The 22143-nt window shown below is 42.4% G+C and overlaps 1 protein-coding gene across 1 annotated transcript in view; it reads right to left on the bottom strand.

Annotated features, from left to right (window-relative positions):
* Positions 1-22143, bottom strand: part of dscamb (Down syndrome cell adhesion molecule b) — a 90275-nt gene that overhangs the window by 60523 nt on the left and 7609 nt on the right. Inside the window, 2 exon segments of the mRNA XM_019865009.1 lie at positions 12966-13112; positions 13222-13539. Coding sequence (XP_019720568.1) covers positions 12966-13112; positions 13222-13539 — 465 coding nt within the window.

Raw genomic sequence — 22143 nt, 5'->3', positions numbered from 1 at the left:
CCGAGGATGTTGGCATGAACGCAACCCCCTTTGCTTGATAAGGCAGAAGTGGAAACTGATTTGCTGGAGTCGATTTCGAGGACGTCGAAGTGCTCAAAGTACTTTTCGTCTCTGTGTGCCCTGCGATTGGCTGGCAACCGGTTCAGGGTGTGCCCCGCCTACTGCCCGAAGACGGCTGGGATAGGCTCCAGCATGCCCCGCGACCCTTGTGAGGTTAAAGCGGATCAGAACATGGATGGATGGATGGATGGATGTTTCTGTTACTTAAAGCAACGGGTGAACAGTTAATAACAAACAACAAAAGGTGACAGTTTGACTACCAGCTACCAACCTCAGAGGTTCCACAGTGTACTAAACACAGACCCCTCGTTGTGTAGCTCCTCTTTTCCAGACTACCTACATGTGTCACACTGCATTCACAGCTCTGCCAAAAAGCAATGAATAAGTCCAGAGTCTATTTTGGCTGGTGTCAACATGTTCCTTTAAGTGTATAATGGATCAAATCATGAATAATCAATTGAATTATGTCACACAGGAGAAACACCTCCCTTTTCTCCAACCAATATTTTGTCTTCTGTCCAATCTGAAGGTGTTATAAGATCCCTGTGTGGGTGGCAACCGCCCTCTTCAACCTGAAAGAGACCTTCTCGGCGAGCGTAGCAACAAGATATGTCTCTCCTGTAAAAATAGGATTGGCCTCTGTAAAGCCTTCTCAACGCCTCAGATGCAACACTCATGTCACTCCATTTGAGTATGCGTCCAAGCGCCTCAGAGGCTAGCCACACCGGCAATGTCTTCCCCTCGATGATGCGCTCTCTCTCTCTCTCTCTCTCTCTCTCTCTCTCTCTCTCTCTCTCTCTCTCTCTCTCTCTCTCTCTCTCTCTCTCTCTCGTATAGCTCCCATTTTCACCCTTCTCAGATTTTTCAGCCATCTACCTCACAAACACATCAATATTTCAGTCATCTTGTATGTCAAGACTTGCCCCCTTTTTATGATGTACATCTCTATTGTTTCTTCCGCATAGTCAAATGTTAATGCGACTTGGGTATGAGGGACTTTGCTGTACACGCTCACCCAAAACATGGCATGTCATGGCAGACATTTCGTGAAAATTAAGAAAACCGAGACTGCCTGATTGAGTGGATCATCTTCACAAAGAAGCAGTGGAAATAATTTGATTGTGATCAGTTTCATTCAATGCTCTGAAGAGATCTGATTTTTTGTCATGGAATGGTATGGAATTCTCTCTCACATAGATAATAACATATTCAAGGATATTTTCCTGAAGAAGGCCACTGTGTGAATGAGAAAGCAATACATGAAGGATGGACATGAATAAATCTATACACTATAAATCTCAAACACGGACTGAAAACAGACAAACCAAACAAAAACAAAAAAAAAACATGTTTTCTTGGCTAGAACAAAATCCAACAAAATTCAGACTTTTGCATGTAAAGATGTTATTTTTGGAGGTAGCATTTCAAAAATAACACATTCTCATTAGTGATTTCATTCATTTGAGCATGATTTAAAAAAACAAAAAAACAATCAGATTGTGAGTTATCCTGGATTATGCAAAACACTTATCAGTTCCATTTCTTTGTCCTCCCAATGATATTCATGCCGAATCCTGCAGTGCCCTATCTTTGCTCACAGCTGGCAAGTGTAACTAAAGGATTATGCAAGCAGCTTCTACAAGCAAATAGATTTCTCCCTACTTCAGAGGAAACCGCGAGTGATGCAGCGCTTATGTATCCGCCAGGCATCCACGAAAATGTAGCTCCCAATTTTCTTTTTTCCACTTGTTTTAACAGGAAGATGTGGAGCGAGTTAGGCGACGGTGCATCTCGTGTATCCATGCTGACGAGAGCAGTTCAACACAGTGAAGCATGAGAAGGTGCTGCTTTCTTCAAGCCAACTCTTCATAAGGCGCTGAAGAAATGAGATTTGGTACACAGCATGTTGTTTCATGTCAGAGTCAACGGGAACACATAAGCCGAGGTAGTTAATGGCATAAAAATATTGCTGAGGGTTTGTCTCAAATTAAAAAAAAAAAAAAAAAATCACACTTCAGGTCTAGATTCTCAGCGATTTCTGAGTCTCCTCCTGCCTTCCTGAGTGTCCCTGAAGGAGATACGGTGTATTCATTAACGTTGGTGTGAAACAACAACAAAAAACATTCGTCTATATGTATTGAATTGGTGCTCAGCGGTCAGCCTATCAATTACAGGTTGTTTTTTTTTTTTAAGACATTGAAGAAGTATCTCCACAGCCACGACAAATGAACTGGAATTTAAGGAAAAGCAAGGCACGTTGAGAGTTTGGCTGTGAGAAAGACAACAATTACACTTGCCCTAGGAAGCAGTAGGAACCTGACCACGTTGCCATGGAAACTCAAGCACAGCAGAAAGTAACGGGAAAATCAATTCAGACTGAGCTTATCTCGGCTTCTCGCTCACTCCCCTCTCATTTCACGAGGGCTACAAAGCATGTCTCCGCTCCGAATTGCATTTTTAAAATTGCAAGGCCGAGGCTGCTCGAGTCTCGGCAAACAATGATTCCCTCCATTCATTCTCCCCAAACGACAAAGGAGGATTATATAGTCACATGAAAAATATGTCTTCAAATTTAAACCTCTCAAATGATGCAAGGGAGGGATGCCAATGTGGTTGTGCTACGCCACAAGACAAATTTCCCCCTTTCCTTCCCATCGTTCCTTCTTGCTGCCTCTTTCCTCCCCCCATCTTCCTCGCTCAATACCTCACCTCCTCCGACGGACGACCGCAGCTGCATGCAGGTGATAAGCATGTGCGGCAATGAGCGCTCGCCTCTGATTGGCTGCCTCCGCTCCTACGCTGATGTGAAGATTGCAGGGTGCGTCTGTCAAAAAGGCCACTCGGTTCTCGGCTGTCACCTCGTGACGACGTGACCGCAAATAACTGGGCTGGTGGGGATCACAAACCAGAACTGCATCCTTCCATCCTTTATGGAAGCATAGTTTAAGAGCCGATCACAGACCTGGTGTCGGCATCTTTGAAATTATATCGTCAGTGTGTGGCACTGTGACAAGATTTGACTGCCTTCTTGTTTTCACAAATGCAAAAGCAGCAGCCTGCAGGGAGTTCGGGTGGTTAGATCTTGGATGCTTGCTGTCCGTGGCAAGGTGAGGCCAATGACGGTCTGCAAGTCTAGCACGTGGGAGTGTGTTTGTGTGTGTGTGTGTGTGTGTGTGTGTGTGTGTGCGTGCGTGCGTGTGTGTCACGGTTCACGACAAAGAAGGTCTAAGAGGAGAGAAAATGAGCCTTGAAGAAAAAAGAATGATTTCTCACGCCTCATACATCAACAAAAAAAATACAAGGTGACCTTGTGGCCAAGTCAGCTGATCATTTCAGAGGTGGCGGCAGGCAGGTGATTGTCGGGCGCTTAGATAATCTGAGAAAAAAAACAGTAGAGGATACATAGAGTGGAGGACAATGGGCAAAGTTCCTGTGCAAACAGGAGGACTGTGAGGCAGATGAGCTGACCATTAAGCCACCCAGCTGGCGTTGTATTTTATTTTATTAGTTGATTTGTGGGTGACACGGTGGTCGACTGGTTCGCACGCCGGCCTTACAGTGCAGAGATGCACCGGAATCGGCCTTCCTGTGTGGAGTTTGCATGTTCTCTCCGTGCCAAGTGGGTTTTCTCCGGGTACTCCGGCTTCCTCCCACATTCCAAAAACATGCATAGCAGGCTGATTGACCACTCTAAATTGTCCCTAGGTGTGATTGTGAGCACGGATGGTTGTTCGTCTGTGTGTGCCCTGCGATTAACTGGCAACCGGTTCAGTGCCCGAAGACAACTGGGATAGGCTCCATCATGGTTGGATAGTTGATTTGTATTATTATTATTATTTTTTTTAATTTAATTTTTTTTTTTTTTAACTACTCAAATCTCCACTGACTTCCTGAGATTTCCATTGCACTTTTCATTCATTTTTAACCACGACTGGACATGTGCATGTTCTGCTCCAAAAATATTCTACCATCATAGTAAGACCAAGTTTAAATTTCAGGCTCACCACAATTAGCTGTGAGTAGGATTTAAAAAAAAAAAAAAATAGAGTGCGAGAGAGAGAGAGAGAGAGAGAGCGCGAGAGAGAGAGAGAGACAGAGCATCTCCATTTCATTGGTGAACAGGGCCTCTCAATGTGATTGGTGTCCAGCAGGTGCTCTCAAAGCAGGATCATGTCTAATCAGTGTTGCAGATGCCCAGCATGAGGCCGCAGACACCAGGGCTTTGTGTGAAAGTTTTAAAGAGGCTCAATGCGATTTACTGTATTTTTCGAGATTTACCACCCTGGGAGCAGAATAAGTCGGTGTCTTAATCCTTGATTGGATGGAAGATGACGCCAAGAGAAATAAAAAATCTTGTGAAAAATCCCTCTTAGGTCCGCAGGGTGATTTGAATTTTAAGTGGCTTTTTAAACTTTAATCAGTCGCTTTTAAGATGGGATCAGACACTTTTGCATACGGGATGTGACGAAGGACCCAGTTTGACTCCACTTACCCCCAGTAGGGAGCATATGGGAAGGCTTGAGCCCAAAACTTGCCACCTGTCACCAACGCACGCAGCAACTACAGAGCCGATACAAACAGCAGCCATTCAAATCCCACATCCAGGAGAGTTTATAAACAGAAATTAATTGCTTGTTCCGCCTGTAATTAGCCAACACCATGCTCATGACTAATCTGTGCTTTGGCCTAGTGCCAGGCTAATTCTGGCACCACTCCAGTCCATTTTTCGCCAGTGTTTCCTTGCAGTAATCCATAAACTCAGGCAGGGTGAACGATGTTCCTTTAACAGACAATACATCCAAATTCAGACATAAGATATGAAGCTGTGTTTTTATTCAATGAGATGGCAAAATCACTGCTACCTAAACATGTCATGGAAAAAAATAAATGCGTTCCTGTCCATACCACACCGAACATACAGTATGTAATAGTTCACAATTGCCAAAATCAAGTTTCATTTAAAAATCTGCCCTCAGTCCAAGTTTAAAAAAAAAAAAAGAAAGAAAAAAAGAGGGCATCCCCCGTCACAGGAAGCCAAATTGCCCATTAAAGACGAGAGGCTGCTCAGTGTCCCAAAGCGTGCAGCCATCAGCACCCTAATTATCCGTTGCCCAAACAGCCTAACGGCTGCCATATTGCTACTGTTTGTTAGGAAACAATGATGGAAGAGTGCCTGCTTCAACATTTGTTGAATGTGTCTATCCGCGCGGCGTATCAGCTGGTAACCACAGCCATCGTGCCAGGTTGTTACCAAAAATAAGTTAAACGGCTGTTATGTAAAGTAAAACAATAAAAAAACACAACCCTTTGATAACAACAGAGCATATAGTAGCTTGCGATTAGCTAGCTTTAATAGCTAACATTACGTAACCACTCCATTACGTCGTCTGAATGTTCTATTACTTTATTCTGGAGGAGAAACATGAAAGCGAGGGTATATTTCAAAACTAGTTTGTCTAAATGAGCGCAAGAAGAAAGAGAGCTACAGATGACCTTAGGTTTAAGATGCTTTTGGGAGTACCATCCTGAGATCGATTTGCTTCCCCCTCTGTCTCAGTAACCCTTCTGTCTGTCGATTCTTATCAAATATGTATCACGTCCTCAAACCTTCACCACAGCAAAGAGGGAGACTTCAAAAGCATCAAACAGAAAGCCAAACGAAAGAATTCTTTCTTGCCGAAACCATAAACCTCACAGGGCCAGACCATGAAACCAAACGTCAGTTCAAGATTTGCGATCCTTGCATCCCAAGGCTACAGTGCTATTCATGAACACTAGAAAATCTCAATCAAACCTCATCAAAAAGTTGTTTTTCATTTGCAGTTGTAGGGAGAACTTTACAAAATACAAAATATGGTGGGTTTCTCCTTCTGCTAAAGGTAACAGCAAACGTGTGAAGTCATTCTCAAACTCCCAGTACAATGTACTCATATGTTGCAAAATGCACCCTTCAGCTCATGTCCCTATCATTTTTCCCCGTTGTATGTATGCATGCATTTATTGATTTATTTATTAAAATATGTGCCTTTATAAATTTCTTTCACGAGAGTGCATCTAACCACCAACAAACATTTCCATAATGATCGTTTGGAATACAGATGACAAACAAGATGATATCCACACACACACACACACACACACACACACACACACACACACACACACACACACACACACACTTCCATCTCCCTGAGCTTTCAGGAAGCTGTGATTGAGTGTACTTTGGGAAAGGGGTGCAGTGAAGGGTCAGCATTTCAGTAACTGCGTATCCAGCGTGCGCAGGAGGAGAGTGCTACAAAATCATTTGGTTGTGTTGTTTTCAGTGTTGTACTGCAGGACTGTGAAAAAGATACATCCTTGTACAAGGAAACATACACTGACTATACAGCGTGCCATTCAGAAGATACGCATACACACTTTGCTTTGTACTAATTGATCCATTCTTACTCTACACCGATTATTCTGTTCGGGATCACAGGAAACGACAGCCTTTTCTAGTTGACTTAAGATAAAAGGCGGACTACACTCTAAATTGGTGACTCAGGAAAAAAACATGTTCACACTCAAATCCTCACCGTAATTGAGTGGGAACAGAACCCATGATAACGACACCACGAGTGTGCCATCACCCGCTTGATTCAGATTTTGTGGTTAGCTAATTTAACAGGTTGTTGATCCACCATCATTCGTCCTCTATTTATGGTCTGAGACGACGAAAAATCATCAGAGTCTGGAAAAAAAGGTTTTTAAATCAGGTACATGCCTCTCTCAATCCTCATCTCAGTCATGCAATACTGGAAAAAATGTATCGCTTCATGTTTTTGTTATTACTTTATGCATTACCTGTATGTATTTTCTAAATTAATCAGATGATTCATCGGTAATCAGTATTTTTCCTGTGACAAATGTCCATTGGCATTGGCCGAACAAAAAAATCCATATCGGTCAGGAACTAATAATAGTATTCTCTTTAATCATTTGGTTTTATCTTATACTTTGCTGAAGGCAAAGGTCTTCTCCAGGTACTCCAGTTTCCTCCCACATTCCAAAAACATGCATGGCAGGTTGATTGGGCACTCCAAATTGTCCCTTGGTGTGATTGTGAGTGTAAATGTTTGTTCGTTTATGTGTGCCCTGCAATTGGCTGGCAACCAGTTCAGGGTGTCCCCCGCCTACTGCCAGATGATAGCTGGGATAGGCTCCAGCACACCCGCGACCCTCGTGAGGTTTAGCAGATTAGAAAATGGATGGAAAAATGGATGTTTCTACGCTAAACTCTGTGAAAATATATCTTTATGTGAAACCAGTGAAAGGCACAATCCCATGATCGCAAAACCGTAGTTTTATACCACACAAAAGCAATGCAGCTCTCGAAAAGATGCCAGAGGCGTTTTGCGTTGATCAAGAGCATCCCAGCACTGTTCAGGAAGCAAACCAGCACCTCAACCAGGCGCAATATCCAATATTTTGGACGACAATAGGATTTGAACCTTTGGCCCAAGCGCCACAAGCCTAGTCCTTATCATAACAACAATTTCCCAATATGGTGGTGATGCAAAAATTCTTATATGTGATGGTGAAAAAGCATCTCCATACCGTACGTACACTTATTGTAGTACGTTAACCATGAAGAATTTCAAGAATTGATTTATGTCGAATTTGTTTGTCCATAAACTTGTAGTGTGTGCATGCTTGTCTATTTAGGCATGATTGCAATGTTGTTCTATGCGGGGATCAGACGCACGTCTGCTTGAGCCTTGACCCATTTTCAGCCTCCCTAACAGCAAGCACAACAAGACATGTTTGTGCGAGGAGGAGAAAGATGGAGTCTACGAAGGCGAGAGCAAGATGGAGGGAGGGGAAGTGAGAAAGATATCATGTGGCCAATGTGCCGCAGCCCCTTGTTTACCAAGCAAAGAGCTTCGCCCACTCACCTCCCCTCTACCTTTCACATCTCCTTCTTATTCTCTCGATCCCACAACTTGCCTCCTTCTGTCTAATGTGCACGCACATTTCTTTGCATCTTGTTCTCGCCCGAGCTCATTTCGAACACGGTGGCCTCCTTTCAAGGTTGGCCTGACTTTGGGCGTGTTGGATTTACAACCCCCCCGTCTCTGCTTGCCGCTCAGTGCCCTCACTGTCAATCTCTGTGAAAAATGGAGGCGGCGGCACATCGCTGGCATGATAAATTCCGGGGAGCAGTGATCCTTTACAACTGAACGCCTATTGTAGCCTATTTGAAGACATCCTTAAACATCTTTGCTGCTAAGTTTGGTTTAGACTGTGACTGTATTAGCAACCCAACAGATTTATTAGGCTCTGTAAGCACTCTGTAAGGAAGAACGACATTAGGAGGGCTGCACAGAATGCAAGAGGCACGTTCATCCCCTAAAAGCTAAAACGCACAGCTGGGTAGCTGCAGACTTGAGCACAACTGTAACTAAAATATTTTTATTAGGTTTTGTTTTTTTGGGTTTTTTTTTTAAACAGATGCCCCAAGTATTGGATGGAGTCATTTGCATAAAGCAAATAAGAAAGCAGCGTTATCCACACAGGAGGAAATTGACTTAGGCTCTTTGCCAAGCGGGTTATGCAATGAGATGCAAAGGAGAAGAGGGCATTAGTGAAGGCCAGTGGAGGTGGATGCAAAGGAGTGAAGACGAAAGATAAGTCAAAGGCAAAAAGATAAGATGGGAAATTGTGTAAAGGGGAAGAGGCAACTACCAACCATGACTTGCTTTTCAATCAGATAATGCAGCTTTTTCATTGTAACAATTGTTCGAAGAATTAAATTGAATATTAACCAAAAATGATCCATTGTACAATGTGAAAAAAAAAAAACATTATCACATTGTTTTTTTTCATGAGGCCACTTATTTACAGTGCATGTCATCTCAAAATATTTATATGACAAAATGCTCACAATTATTGCAGACTGTTTGGGCAAGTCAGCCATCTTCCCATCCATTTTCTAATCCGCTTTATCCTCACAAGGGTCGCGGGTGTGCTGGAGCCTCTCCCACCTGTCGTTGGGCAGTAGGCGGGGGGACACCCCGAACCGGTTGCCAGCCAATAGCAGACAAGCCAAATCATCATTTAATGAAAAGTTTTGAAAGCAGCCCAGGGTGAAGGGCAGACATGAAAAAAAAAGTAACAAAATCAATAAGAACTCAAAAGTTTGGACGCAGTAGAGATCCGTGCCAGCTCCGGGCTCATAGGTCACAACTAATACATTACAAAACAGAAAGAAAGAAACTTTCAAGCTGATAAATTATACTCCACTTTCTCAAAGAATATGTTTTCTTCCTCGCTAAACTGTGCAAGTCAAGTGTGCAAGGTCTCGCTGACATCTTGTTTGCTACTTTTTCTCAAATATCCATTCTTTGTTGGCTCTTCTTCCTGATACCAAGGCCGACAAGTCTATTGCTCTGGCTGACATCTTGAATGATAAGCAAAGTAAGAATACATAAATGGAAAGCCACACAAACGCCTCCCTTTCAAAAACCACTCCACGCACGGGACGCTGACACACAACGGTGGGCTTGGCACCACAGCATCCCTTCAAAACAAAGCTGCGCTATAAAATACAGAACACAGCACAGCTCATCCCCCCCCACTGCCTTTCTTCCCCGTGTCTCTTTTATCTCTCCATTAGCTCTGTTAATTGTTTATCAAAAGGAGCAGACGACAGCAGCGGGGCATATGAAAGCTTGAACATGCAAGACCCGTTTTAAAATTCATGACAGGTTAATGGTTTGCTAGTTGCAACGTTAGGACCCAGTGAACTCACGTTGTGCACATTCACATTCAAAACAGGCTGCTTCGAATGACTACTAAGCAGTCCTTATTCTAGGAGGTAATTCATATTCTAATTAACTTTTCAATCAAAGCTGATTAATCAAGACACGGCCTACTCTGTAATTATGCATCTATTTTAGACCCATTGAGAATGAGACGTTATTCAGTGATTTTTGACACACTTTCCTTTCCGTTTTCACCATTTGTTGATGTTGATGTCGCTAAATACAAAACTACAACGGAACCCATCCAACTATTTGAAGTTCAGCCAAAACAGGCCAGAAAATCTTTCTGCACGGTGTCCACAAAACATTTTCGGTCTGGTCGCTGATGGTGTAGGGGCACACGCGCCGGACTTGTGTGCGGGCAGCGTGGGATCGGTTCCCACTCAGTGATGGTGCGGATGTGAGTGTGAATGGTTTGCATGTTCTCCCTGCGCATGCAAGGGTCTCTGACAGTCCTCTGGCTTCTCCCCACTTTCCAAAAACATAGTTGTGAGGTCCATGACAGACTCGTGTAAATGTGAGTGTGAATACTGTCGTTTTTTTGTCTATATGTGCTCTGCAAATGACTGCCAACAAGTCCAAGGTGTACACCACCTCTCGCCCGAGGTCCGCTGGAACAGACTCCAGCTCATACATGACTCGAATGAGTGTAAGCACGAAGGAAAATGGATGGATGGGTACAATGGATTCATTTCTCTGTGTTTTGAAATAGAACAACTGTACGGCAGGCAGTTCATAATTTAGCTTTAAACATTGTGCGATTAATAATGGTTGAGCAATTATTTGAGCCTGGTTTGGCAAATTTAAATTCAATGAAGAGCACTGTTTGGAATTCTGAAAAAGAAAAAATGGAAGTCGATCAGCACTCTTAGTGTGCTCATCCTAGTTTTTTTTTTCTCTACAAGCATTGATTGCACCTCCCTCACCTTTTGATGCAAAAGAAGCTTGATGTTCCTATTCGCAACAAAGTCTTTTCTCATGAAAATTTGAAAAAAGTGAAAAAGAGAGAGAGAGGGAGAGAGAGAGAGAGAACTGGAGAAGGAGTTGGAAAACAAAGCTGGGTCAAACTACAGCTCGTTGCCACTCTCAAAGCTCTCCTAGTATCCTTCTGCAGCCCGCTACTACTTGGAGTCAACTCAACCTCTCCATAATAGTGTGAGGTGGATCTGCCCATGCATCAGAATACACCATCAAATATTTATCAGAGAGCAGCAGTGATTTTGACCGTGAGCTCATGCTTTTGACAGCGCTCGCCTGCTCTTTATTGGAGTAAACACAACCAATCCAATACTGCCGTTCTTGCAAAACAAGGCGGATCCAGATGAAAAGACCACCAGCCCTTGTGGTGTCTGCATGAGTCACTCTATTTGCACATCCAAATCATATCTGCGTGCTGAATATTTCGCCTAAATTTCTGCGATATGAGGCAATGTCTTTTAACTGGAAGCTTGCAGGGAGTAAGTCAGGCAAACTCGCCAGTAAATAAGTCTCCGGCATGGATCAGAAGACACATATTCATGCTCGAGCAGACACATTTAAAATGCCACCAAAACACCGTCCCAGATTTTGCCCTCAGTCAAATGACATCAAGTGCTCACTTACAGGTCCCCGAATGCCCCAGTACGAAGCAAAATCAGCCCGTAGGCGGAACACGGAGCAATCACAGAGATAAGCGCTGCTTTTAACGTGAGTTAAAAAAAAAAAAAAAAATCAATGCCCCGGTTGTCATGCTGCATTACATGACTTGAAAAAATTAAGGTCTGTTATGCCATGTAAATGTTGGAGCTTGACTGAGGTTGAGAATGTGCTACAGGGGAAGACACATTGATTCAGTGTGACAGTTATCAACAACCCCTGGCTAGGTAGGAGACGCTGTCATATGGAGCTGTTGATTCCCAGTGCTATGACTCACGAGAGAAAAGAGTCAGAGTTGTAGTATTAGGAGAAAAAGTTTTTGGCTGTGTTCTTGTAAAATGACTCCTTTTTTTTTCAAAACTGTAGGACTTAATTTTTGTTATCGACAGTGTTTAACAATCGGATACCAAATGAGCTCTAAATTTACATCATTCATAAGATGTTTGTATATATATATCAGTATGTTACACAATAATATATCAGTCCTTGAGTGTTGTGAAAGGCGCTTACAAATGAAATGTATTATTATTATTACTATTATATGGGCGGCATGGGTCACTTAGTGGTTCAATCCCGGGTCATTGTGACCTTGTTGAAGATATAGAAAGTGAACCCGCAGCTCCCCCTGATGCTGTGTCATCAGTGGGAAAATGAGGAAAGCGATTTGGGTAGCAAAGGCAGAGAAGCGCTATACAAGTGACAGCCTATTTATGTACAAGCTCTCAAAATAAATTTGGAATTTTAATGCTGACACATTGTTATTGTTGTGATCTCCTGTCATATGAAAACAGAAAAAAAATAGAATAGACACATTATGCTCGATTAATTTTTGACTTGGAGAAGCCCATACCAAAAAAATTGGGTGTTGAAAGTTACATTGAATTTGAAATGTTTTATTTGTCTCCAAAATGGTAAAACACTGAGAGCTCAATGAAACTAAAAGAGTCCACATGAAAGCACTTCATGTCAGAAGGTCTAATAGATTTGTTCAGTGCTGAATATATAAACTGTAAAATTTTCCTCAAAAAATTTTATTTTCACAATATTTCAACTTTTATTCTCGTCTGCTTTTGACTCGAGCATGAATGTTCCTTCTTTAACGGTTATGATGCATAATTTGCTATCAAGCCACTGTGGCCTTCTGTGGAATAGGCAGCAGCATTTGCCAACCCGTCAAGGCATAATTTGGAGCAAAAGACACCAGTTCATGTGCGTGTCAACCTTAAATAACTGTTGTAATACAAACATTATTTGACTTTAGCAAGTGGCAGAGGTTTTAAAGCGGACATTGTTGGTGCAAATACAACATGAAACAGTCACTGACTTGTGTATAAACAGTCAGCGAATCATACAGATGATTTTTAAGCATTTAATTTAAGGGAGAGTCACTGCACATTGTCCAGACGGACATTATACAGCTCCTGATTTAAAAATCCTTCTTACACGCAGGACTCGTAGCGGTCTTACCTGAGCTGAGCGAGACCGTGTCTTTCTCCCATGATACAACACTGACGTAGGACTCGACAGAAGCAGGGATAATGCACTTGAAGATGGCTACGCTGCCTCGCATAGCCTTCTGGTCAGCCACTCTGACCGTGTAGGGTTCCCGTGAAACTATGCCAGATAAACAGTGAATCAAAACAATTCGAAACTTTTTTTTCTTTCAGTTCTTCCGATATCCATCCTCACAAAAAGTTCCCCTAGCCCACCTCGATGGACTTACCAGCTTTAATGTGGACATCCTGACTCCGAATCTTGCCCGAGGGGTTTTCGGCAGTACAGTAGTACGTGTTGTCGTGGATCAGCTTGCTGAAGCTGGATGGCAGGAAGTTGAAGATCTGGAGCGTTCCGTTGGGGTGAACATGGCGGATGCCGGGGACGTCATAAATCTCCTCACCGGTGGCCAGGTACCAGCGCAGTGAGGCGGGGGCTGCGCCCCCAGCAGGACAGGGCACTGAGGTCCCTGTGGTGCTGGCGAATACTACCTCTTGAAGCGATGCATTGACAAAATATAAGCTGGAATGTAGGTCCTCACTGAAAACTGCGGAGGCAGAAGAGAAACGCATTAGACAAAGACAAATCGATTTCGCAAATAAAAAGGTGACGTTGACACTATTTGCTTTAGGTGGCAGCAAGAAATGATGTGAGAGGTCTGATCTGCCTCTAGAATTTGACGCCTGTGCACTTGAAGATCAATGGACACGTTACCGTCCACTCACCGCTCTCGTCTTTTGTCATCTTCCTTGAACCAGGAAGTAGGCAGCTAATGAATACAACGGCCAGACAGCGTTAGCCTAAAATGCATACGGAACTGCCAACTAGCCAGATCGTGCATGCATGCATATCAACCGCCATGTTTGATAAATATTAAGCATCCACAATCAAAATGAGTTGATTGTGGATCTATGTTGAGTCAGGTCAAAAAATATGTGGATATGGAGTACATGCTTCATGTTACTAGCTTGCCCTAGCCTGCCATCGGAGTCTCCGAGCTACGAGCATGGTGGCTCTGCTCTAAATGGCTTACAGTGACACCGACGGCAGGCTCTGGGGAGAAAACATTTTAGCACTTCATAAATTCCTAATAAGGTCTCAAATTGCAGACTCCCCCCCCCATCGTTTTTTCTCTGCTCCTGCAGCTTGAAACCAGCAATAAGACCCCCTTAATATCTCGCTACTCTACACTCTCTCACCGACATACAAATTGACACATTTCAGCAAATCAAATCAACTCTTGATTTGAAGTGAAACGGTTGCGTATGTATTGCAAATTGTAGGCTATTTACTGTGGTGATGTAAGCATTTTCTATCGACAGCCTCTCTCACGCTCTCTTTCTATAATCCCATCAAAAAGATTCACAAACACAAATTGAATGAAAGGACACACCTGGAGATGATGATTAGCTCAGCGCAGTTTACATGTTTTCGTTTCGTTTCGTTTGTTTACTGAACATAAAAACATATACAGTAATAAGTTGACAGAAAGTAAGGTAAGTAAAATAGCAAAAAGGAAAGAGAATATTCATGTTCAAAGCGAACTAGGAAGAAGTGGGAAAAATGTATTTCGTCCTTCCCATTATTCTCTATAAATGATCGAATCCTGCACAAAAACTGTCAAAAAAACCAACCAACCAACAGGGATGGAGGCAAATAGCAGAAGTAACCAGTCGTACCGTGAACTTTGAAACTCATGGCCACTGCCTGTCAAACTAGTTTGGCGGGGGGGCGCTCATGGATTTTTTTTCAAATGGCACACAATACAGTATTTGCACTATTGGCTAAACACTGAGACAGGTACAACTGGTCCATCATCGGCAAAAATCTATCTCACATGTGAAAAGTGTGTGAGAGCAACTGACTTGAGCCGGGCCGAGAGCAAAAGCCAGATTGATTGAATTAAAAATGGAGAAATGGACTATTTCGCTGCGCTGCTCGTTTTCTTAATTGACTCCGCTCCCCTCGGCCAGGGCGCCCGTGGTCTGGTGACGCAGGTCCATCGCCTGCGCAGAACTCACAAAGAGGACGGTGTCACGCCCCAACAAACGGCCTCAGCGCCGAGCCACTTACTACTTTGCCCGAGAGAAGAGGCGTAATTGCCGTCGTTTTTCATGAGCCCAACTGTAAAGGTGAAATCAGTGACACTGTTCAATTATGTATGATATGCATTTATAATTGACTGTGATTTTCTTTTAAGTCTCTGGTTGCTGAGAGGAATCTTTGAAGAGAAGAAAGTGAATTTCTGTAAAATGTGCAGGTCAAGCTATTACACACGACGCAGTGAAAACACATTCCTTTGTGCTGCATTGTGGCAACATTTACTGTAGTTCCTATTGTACCACCATCGGTTAGAAAATCTTCCATCGGCCTATCCATTTTCGAATGTTTATCATGTTCGCAGTTGCGAAAGAGTTGGGGTCGATCCCAAAACAGACAACAATTTAGAGTCTTCAATTACTCTGGTCAGCAAAAGTTTTTTTTTTTTTTTTTTTTCCAAATCAGAAATGCAATTTAAAAATTTCTCTACCGTAGTGCGCTGACTCTGAATCTGCACTTGTTTTTTTTTCTCTAGCACATCATGTTTTAATTAAAAAAAAAATAATAATAATAATAATAATATAAAATATAAGCTAATATAGTAAAAGTTGAGGTTCAGCAACAGGTGGATTCCTTTTTCTCAAACATCACAAATTGCCGGTACATAAATTACAATGTAAATATTTTTTTAAGTAAGTTAAAATAAATGAATTACAACACATGGTAAAACCTGTATTGTGTCAGCTTTTAGAGGTCTCACCACAAAAAACTAAAAAAAAAAAAAAAAAAACAAATGAGAATGTCTCAAAAAGATAGTAAAAAAGACATTTTTGAAATCATTGTCAAAAAAAGTAAATGTAGAAACATATATATAGCCAAATTTGATTAAAACTTGCTGTCGACCGGTTTTATCGAAACAAGAAGCGATTGGAATTTCACTGAAAAAGGTTGTTCCTGATTCCCAAATTTCATCTTCAACTTGAAATTTTTTTTCCCCTTTTCGATCTCAACTACATTACAAGGCACGTTCCCAACTCATTTAAGGGATTCTATTATGTGTGCAGGAGGCAGTGGAAATGTCTTTTTTTGTGTGCCACCTTCTAAAATGCTCCACATAACTCCTTCATTTCCTGTTTATCAAACTAGGGCAACATATTTAGAAAAAAAACTTCTCAGTGTCACCGTAAAAAAACAACAACAAAAAAAAAACGTAATAAGTTACTCAGGATTTTAATAAAACCTTGGCCTTTCTTTTTTAAGGTCAGAACGGTGTGTATAGGATCACACAAAATTGCACAGATGCATGAAATGAAAGCATTCAGTGAATTTACATTGCAAGATATTCCACCCTGACCAAAAGTGTTTGTTGCATCATTTTATTTCATGCAGCCTCTAGTTGTTTGGATTCCACATTCTTTGACAGGGGCATGAAATAAAAAGCTGCGCAGAGCAAGCAAAAGGCAGCAAAGAAAAAAACAAAACAAAACAAAAAAAACAACATTTTAACCCGCAAGGGGATTCAATCTCTCTTTCAGAAGGCATCTGTTGAGTTCATTCCGTCGTCGTGTATGCGGCGACAATGGGAACCGTGGCAGTGTGGCACCGGAGTCCGAAAAGTGACCGTGTGACAGCAAAGAACCTTGGATAATTAAAGCATCGTTTGTGTGCCCGCAGGGCAGTGTGTGAGGGGCCGGGACATCACACAAGGCTCACTGAGATACAAGAAGAGAAGACTGTAATATATTATTCCACCCTTTCAAATTTTTATATATTCGAGTCCCTTTTCTCACCACAGTGTTTCAAATTGAACCAACATGACAAATGATTTATAATTTGTTGCAGGCAGAGTTTATAGAATTTATGCTCGAATGCTCCATAAGTCAATGGAAAATTTGGCATATAACAGTCACGCCAGCTAAGCTCAGGCTATCAGGTTCTGGACCGAACCGAATGATGGCTTTGGATTCCAGAAATGCAGGTTCAGACAAAGTGCGATCACAAAAATATTTATTTAACAGAAAAGCGCACTGACAAAGTACAAAAAGAAATCGCTGCTCACAATGAGCCAAGAGAAACAATGCAAAACCAAAAGCCCAGGCAAAAGGCAAAAGATACGAGGGAACACCAAGAATTAACAAACGAAATGTCTATATATATATATATATATATATATATATATGTATATATATATATATAAAAAGCAAAAAATCTGCTGAACGATGGCTCGTATATTCAAAAAATTGTTTGTCGAGTCATTCATATCTCAGGACACCATTTTAAATTTAACCAAAGATGTCTGAGACAGGCAGATGCCAACGAGCCCGAAGTGAGTAAACGCTGGCACTTATGTGATGTGCCTGGAGGCAATACACCATGCGCCCAAGCTAAATAACTGTCCTCCAATTTGCTCTCATGAATATTAAGCAGCGCCGTGACAGTGGAAAGGGGCGGCTGCGTGCATGCCACTGATCCTCACCGACAGATCTGTCCTGTGATGTTTGAGGGGCTACGCTTAAACGATGATGTCTAAATTATACACTTGCTGCTTCTGCATAGGAGCTCACGAGCGAGAACAGGGTGAGGAGCAATTCTTTTTTGCTGCTGGAGATGGAAAAAAAATATTGGCTTTCATATGAAAGATGAATGAGACAACTAATTATTCTTTATCTTTTTTTTTCTTTTTTAGATTAGATCTGGATCTGATACGCAATTTGAAAAAATGGCACATCTGGTTTGAATTCACTCATTTTTCAAATGATCAAAAGTACACTGGAAAAAACATTGTGTTGAATCTGCTCAATTTTATTTGGTCAAGTGGCTGCACACAAAAGAATTTCCTGGATTTAGATACCTTTTTTTAAGTTGATGTACCGTCCACTTAAAAAGACTGCTGACCGCTACCAACTTCCGGTGATGAAGATCACGCGCCACCGTAGGTTAAAGGTGACCTGCTTTTTTAAATTTATTTTTTAATACTTTTTCGTGAAAATGAATCCCATAGGATGCTTAAGGTGCAGTATGCACTAACACAAACATATATAATATTAATAAGAACACACCACACCCCCCCCCCCCCCCCCCACACACACACACTTTCTGCCTGCACTCCCCACTACCGGTCAGTCACGATCGACTAGTTGGACACCGCTGTTGCCGAAGAATTTTAGTGAAACAAGTATGATAAAATATCATAAGGCACTTTCTGCCAAAATCTCAATCTAATTTCATCTCTGTAATATTCAAATTGCCACAACTGAAAAAAAAAAATGTCGTCTGCTTCTAAATGGATGTGTTCACGTGTTAATAATGAGTTTTGTAAGTGGCACTAATGAGCTCTTCAAAACTGGGTTACCAAATGCATGTGTTGTTCATGGTTTTACCCTTTCTCCTAATAACAACGCACATTTGTTTATTGAGTGAGATGATGTGCAGTTTAGTATATTTCGACTGTATGTTCTGGCCAATAGTCCAAGCTCAGCGTTCATCCACTGTGCATTGTCGCTGTTACAGTCTGCCAGTAAACAATGAACTTCTGTGCTTCACTGTGATACTCCAAGACGTCTGATTGAGATTTGAGTGGGTATAATCTAATCCCTTCCCGAGTAATCTAATGGTCATCTTACATCGTCGCTCTTGATAACATGATTAAGCAGCAGCGTACACGTCGGCCAGATTGTTGCTGACAAAGGCCTGACTTCAGTCGGTCACGGCGCATCATGGACGGCCAACCTTATTATGTCAGCAGTCATTATAGTTAAGGACCTTCAAAAGGAGTCGCTGCGCGTCGTCTTAATATGACCAATGTCCACTTGCATGCAAGCGTAGCTAACGCGCATGGTGGGTCAGCACAGGTTTCACTGAGCCTAGAAGCTCTTGGCAGCAAGGAGAAGCTGCTGAGATAACTCACCTGTCAGTCTACGGCCTCTATATCGGGCTTAGCGAAGATGTAAGCAAGTTACAGAGCTCTTTTCTTCGTCAGTGGCCTTAATATTTTAGAGATGGCAAATCAACTTAAATTGTGAGTAAATTCTATTTGAACAGTTCATCCTTTGGAGTAGCTTGGGTAGACCGAGTTGAAAATCGCCAAAATGACCACAACAGAAAAGGATGGGCTTTACGACGTGCTTATCAAAACAAATGGAACCACCGAAGATTTGGCCACTTGTATGGAGACACCTATCTATTACTTATGTGTGCGTCTGTGTGTGTGTGTGTGTGTGTGTGTGTAGCACATTTTCATTCATTCATTAACTGCTTTTTAAACAAAATATGATTTACCCCCTCAACAGCTAAAAGTGGGATATCTTTGGCTGCGTTCTTTCTTTCAATATTATTGAGCATGCCTAATTATCTGACTTATTTATTTCCCTAGTTGAAGAGCTGGGGGCAGGGCGGTGGGGGTCTTATCAGAGCCATAAACATTTATTGGGCTTTCTTTTTGGTCAGTGTGGTCATTTCTTTGAGACTATAATGTAAACTTTTATGAAGCTATTGTGATTTTTATTTCAATAGTGTTGGAGATTTATTTGTTTCGAAATTGTTACAAAGGAATCATTATCTCTTTTTTTAATTCACTTCAAACAGCAATATTATTATTTGATCCATTTTTTGAGAGTAATATTGCCATAAACTGATCGCAACGGAGAAATGATCTGTATGTTCTGAATTGGAGAAAGGGCGCCAAGGTCGTGCTCTCGACGTCAAATCTATCGAGCAACCAGTTCCATTTTCAAATATTTTGTCCGTAATGGGTCTTGAACTTGCGACCCGAGCGAAGCACGTTACAAATCGATAAATTAGTCATTTTTGGGCGAATTTACATCCTTTTGTTTTTTTGCATTGATAACGTCATTAGCGGGCCATGGCGGGCCTTTGATGCTATCCCGCCATTCCGATTTTGTCCAATAGACGTCTGTGACCAGCAGCTGGTGGAGTGTGTTAATATCGATGTCACAGCAGCTGGCTGCGCTCATCCTGTTAGCTCTGTCTGCCATTATCTCTCCCCCACCCCTCCTTCAAAGCTGCTGCTGCGTGCCATTCTCATTTTAATACTCCAGACTCATTTGAGCGTCTTTATGGACTTATCATATTAAACATTTATCGCAGCCATTTTCCCTAAACCAAGCATGTTTATTCAACACTTAGGGGACTGCCGCACGACTCCTTTCAGCAATCCCCCACCCTGTACGCGCGCTGCCTTATTTTCTCCTTTACCTCATTTCTTTCCATTTCTCCCCCCCCTTCCCCCTGAGCCCCCCCCCCCCTCCCGTCCAGGTTTATTACGACTCTCCATGTGCCACGGGCTGAATAAAAAGGAGCAATATTTGTCTACACTTCCTCTCTACTGCTCTCCGGTCATCATTTCCTCAAGTGATGGGTGCTCGTGGAGACCAAAGAAACACAAATGTATTCTGAGCATTTTAATACCTTGAATGAATCATGTCTTAATTTAATCATCTGATCAAATAGTGATTAGCATAATCACTGGTGGGGATGGATGTTCCAGATAGAGAGGCACGAAGCAATACATAATAGACCTCAGTCTGACAACAGTGTATGAGGATACTTAACACCATGTAAATGACGACACTCGGCACTCGGTCCAAATTACTCCCTTAACTACATCATTGTCTTCACTTCTACCGTTAAATGACACTGTTCCATTATGCCACTTTTCCACTTTCTAGCAGCAGCTCAGCTCAGCTCAACGTGGCTCTCCTTGCCTCGGTTTGGGGCACTCACTTTGCCATTTCAAAATGGAATCTCTGGAAACTGCACAAAAAAAAGCTCTCATTGAGTTGGGCCGCGATTTGCCAACTATTATCATCAGAGGAGAGGTGCTTCTTGTGTGTATATCTCGACACGGGATGGTTAGTAATGATAGGAGGACATTTTATTCAGGAGGAGACTAACGGCAGCACCAAAGTGCAGACAGAGGAGCATAATTCTGCTGCTTCTATTTATTATTGTCGTTTTCAGATGCTGCTGTGACTGAGCAATGACATATCAATGTACAGCAGGGGGTCTCAAACCCCGGTCCTCGAGGGCCTCTTTCCTGCATGTTTTCCATCTCTCCCTGCTGCAACGCAGCTGATTCAAGTGATCACGGCCGTTATCGGGCCTCCGCAGAGCTTGCTGATGAGCTGATCATTTGATGCAGTGGTTTACGTCAACCTATGGTAGGGATTGGCAACTTAAATAATGGACACGATATTTCATAAGCTCTGCTGTGGGGGTTTCTACAGAACTACCCTGCACTTGCTAACCAGATGTGAAACATGCACTTGCAAAAATGTTAAACATGGACAAAGCATGTGCATGTCTTATTGCACATATGTCAGAGTACCGGCCCGCGGGCCAAATCCGGCCCGCGAGAATGTTTTCAGTGGCCCCTGGGATGATATTGATTTATTATTAGAACCGGCCCGCGGACCGCAGCAAGCCGAGAGCCCGCAGATCTTTTACACGCACCAATACTACATTTCCCACAATGCAACGGTGACGCGCCAAGCACTCGGCCGCTAACGGTGACGCGCCAAGCAGTCGGCCGCTTTATTTAAATATTTATTCGTCTCGCAGTCGTTCCCATACCAGTGACATTAGCTTTTAGATACCCATCAAAAATGGCAAAACGGAAGGCGGACACTGAGAACCGGGGGTTTTAAACAAGGTGGGAGTCGAAGTACATGTTCATGGACGTAGCTGGAAAACTTGTGTGTCTTCTGTGCGGAGAAAGTGTGGCGCGATTGAAATTGTGTAATCTGAGACGACATCATGAAACGAAACAATGAAATCCCCCTTCCCCCTCCATGTCCATGAAAAACGGTATACTTAACGTTTGTGACGAAGTTTACCCCGAAAAAAAGCAACTCTTTTTAAACGTGAGCATTAGCAGAAACACAATTGCAGTGTTTCTGCAAAGATACGGCAGTGCGTGCTGCGCAGTTTGACGGTTTCCTCCCCGACACAGTGGTCCCGCTGCGCATCCAGGCTGCTCAAACGTTGTCGAAAGTTTGGCAGCACATACGTGTGTGAACAACTATTTTCTTTGATGAAGCTGAACAAAACATCACACAGAAGTCGATTTACTGCTGAACACCCTCACTCAATT

Source organism: Hippocampus comes, unplaced genomic scaffold (assembly GCF_001891065.2).
Source record: "Hippocampus comes isolate QL1 unplaced genomic scaffold, H_comes_QL1_v1.1 scaffold276, whole genome shotgun sequence".
Classification (NCBI taxonomy): Eukaryota; Metazoa; Chordata; class Actinopteri; order Syngnathiformes; family Syngnathidae; genus Hippocampus; species Hippocampus comes.
This window is presented reverse-complemented; position numbering and strand designations above follow the sequence as displayed.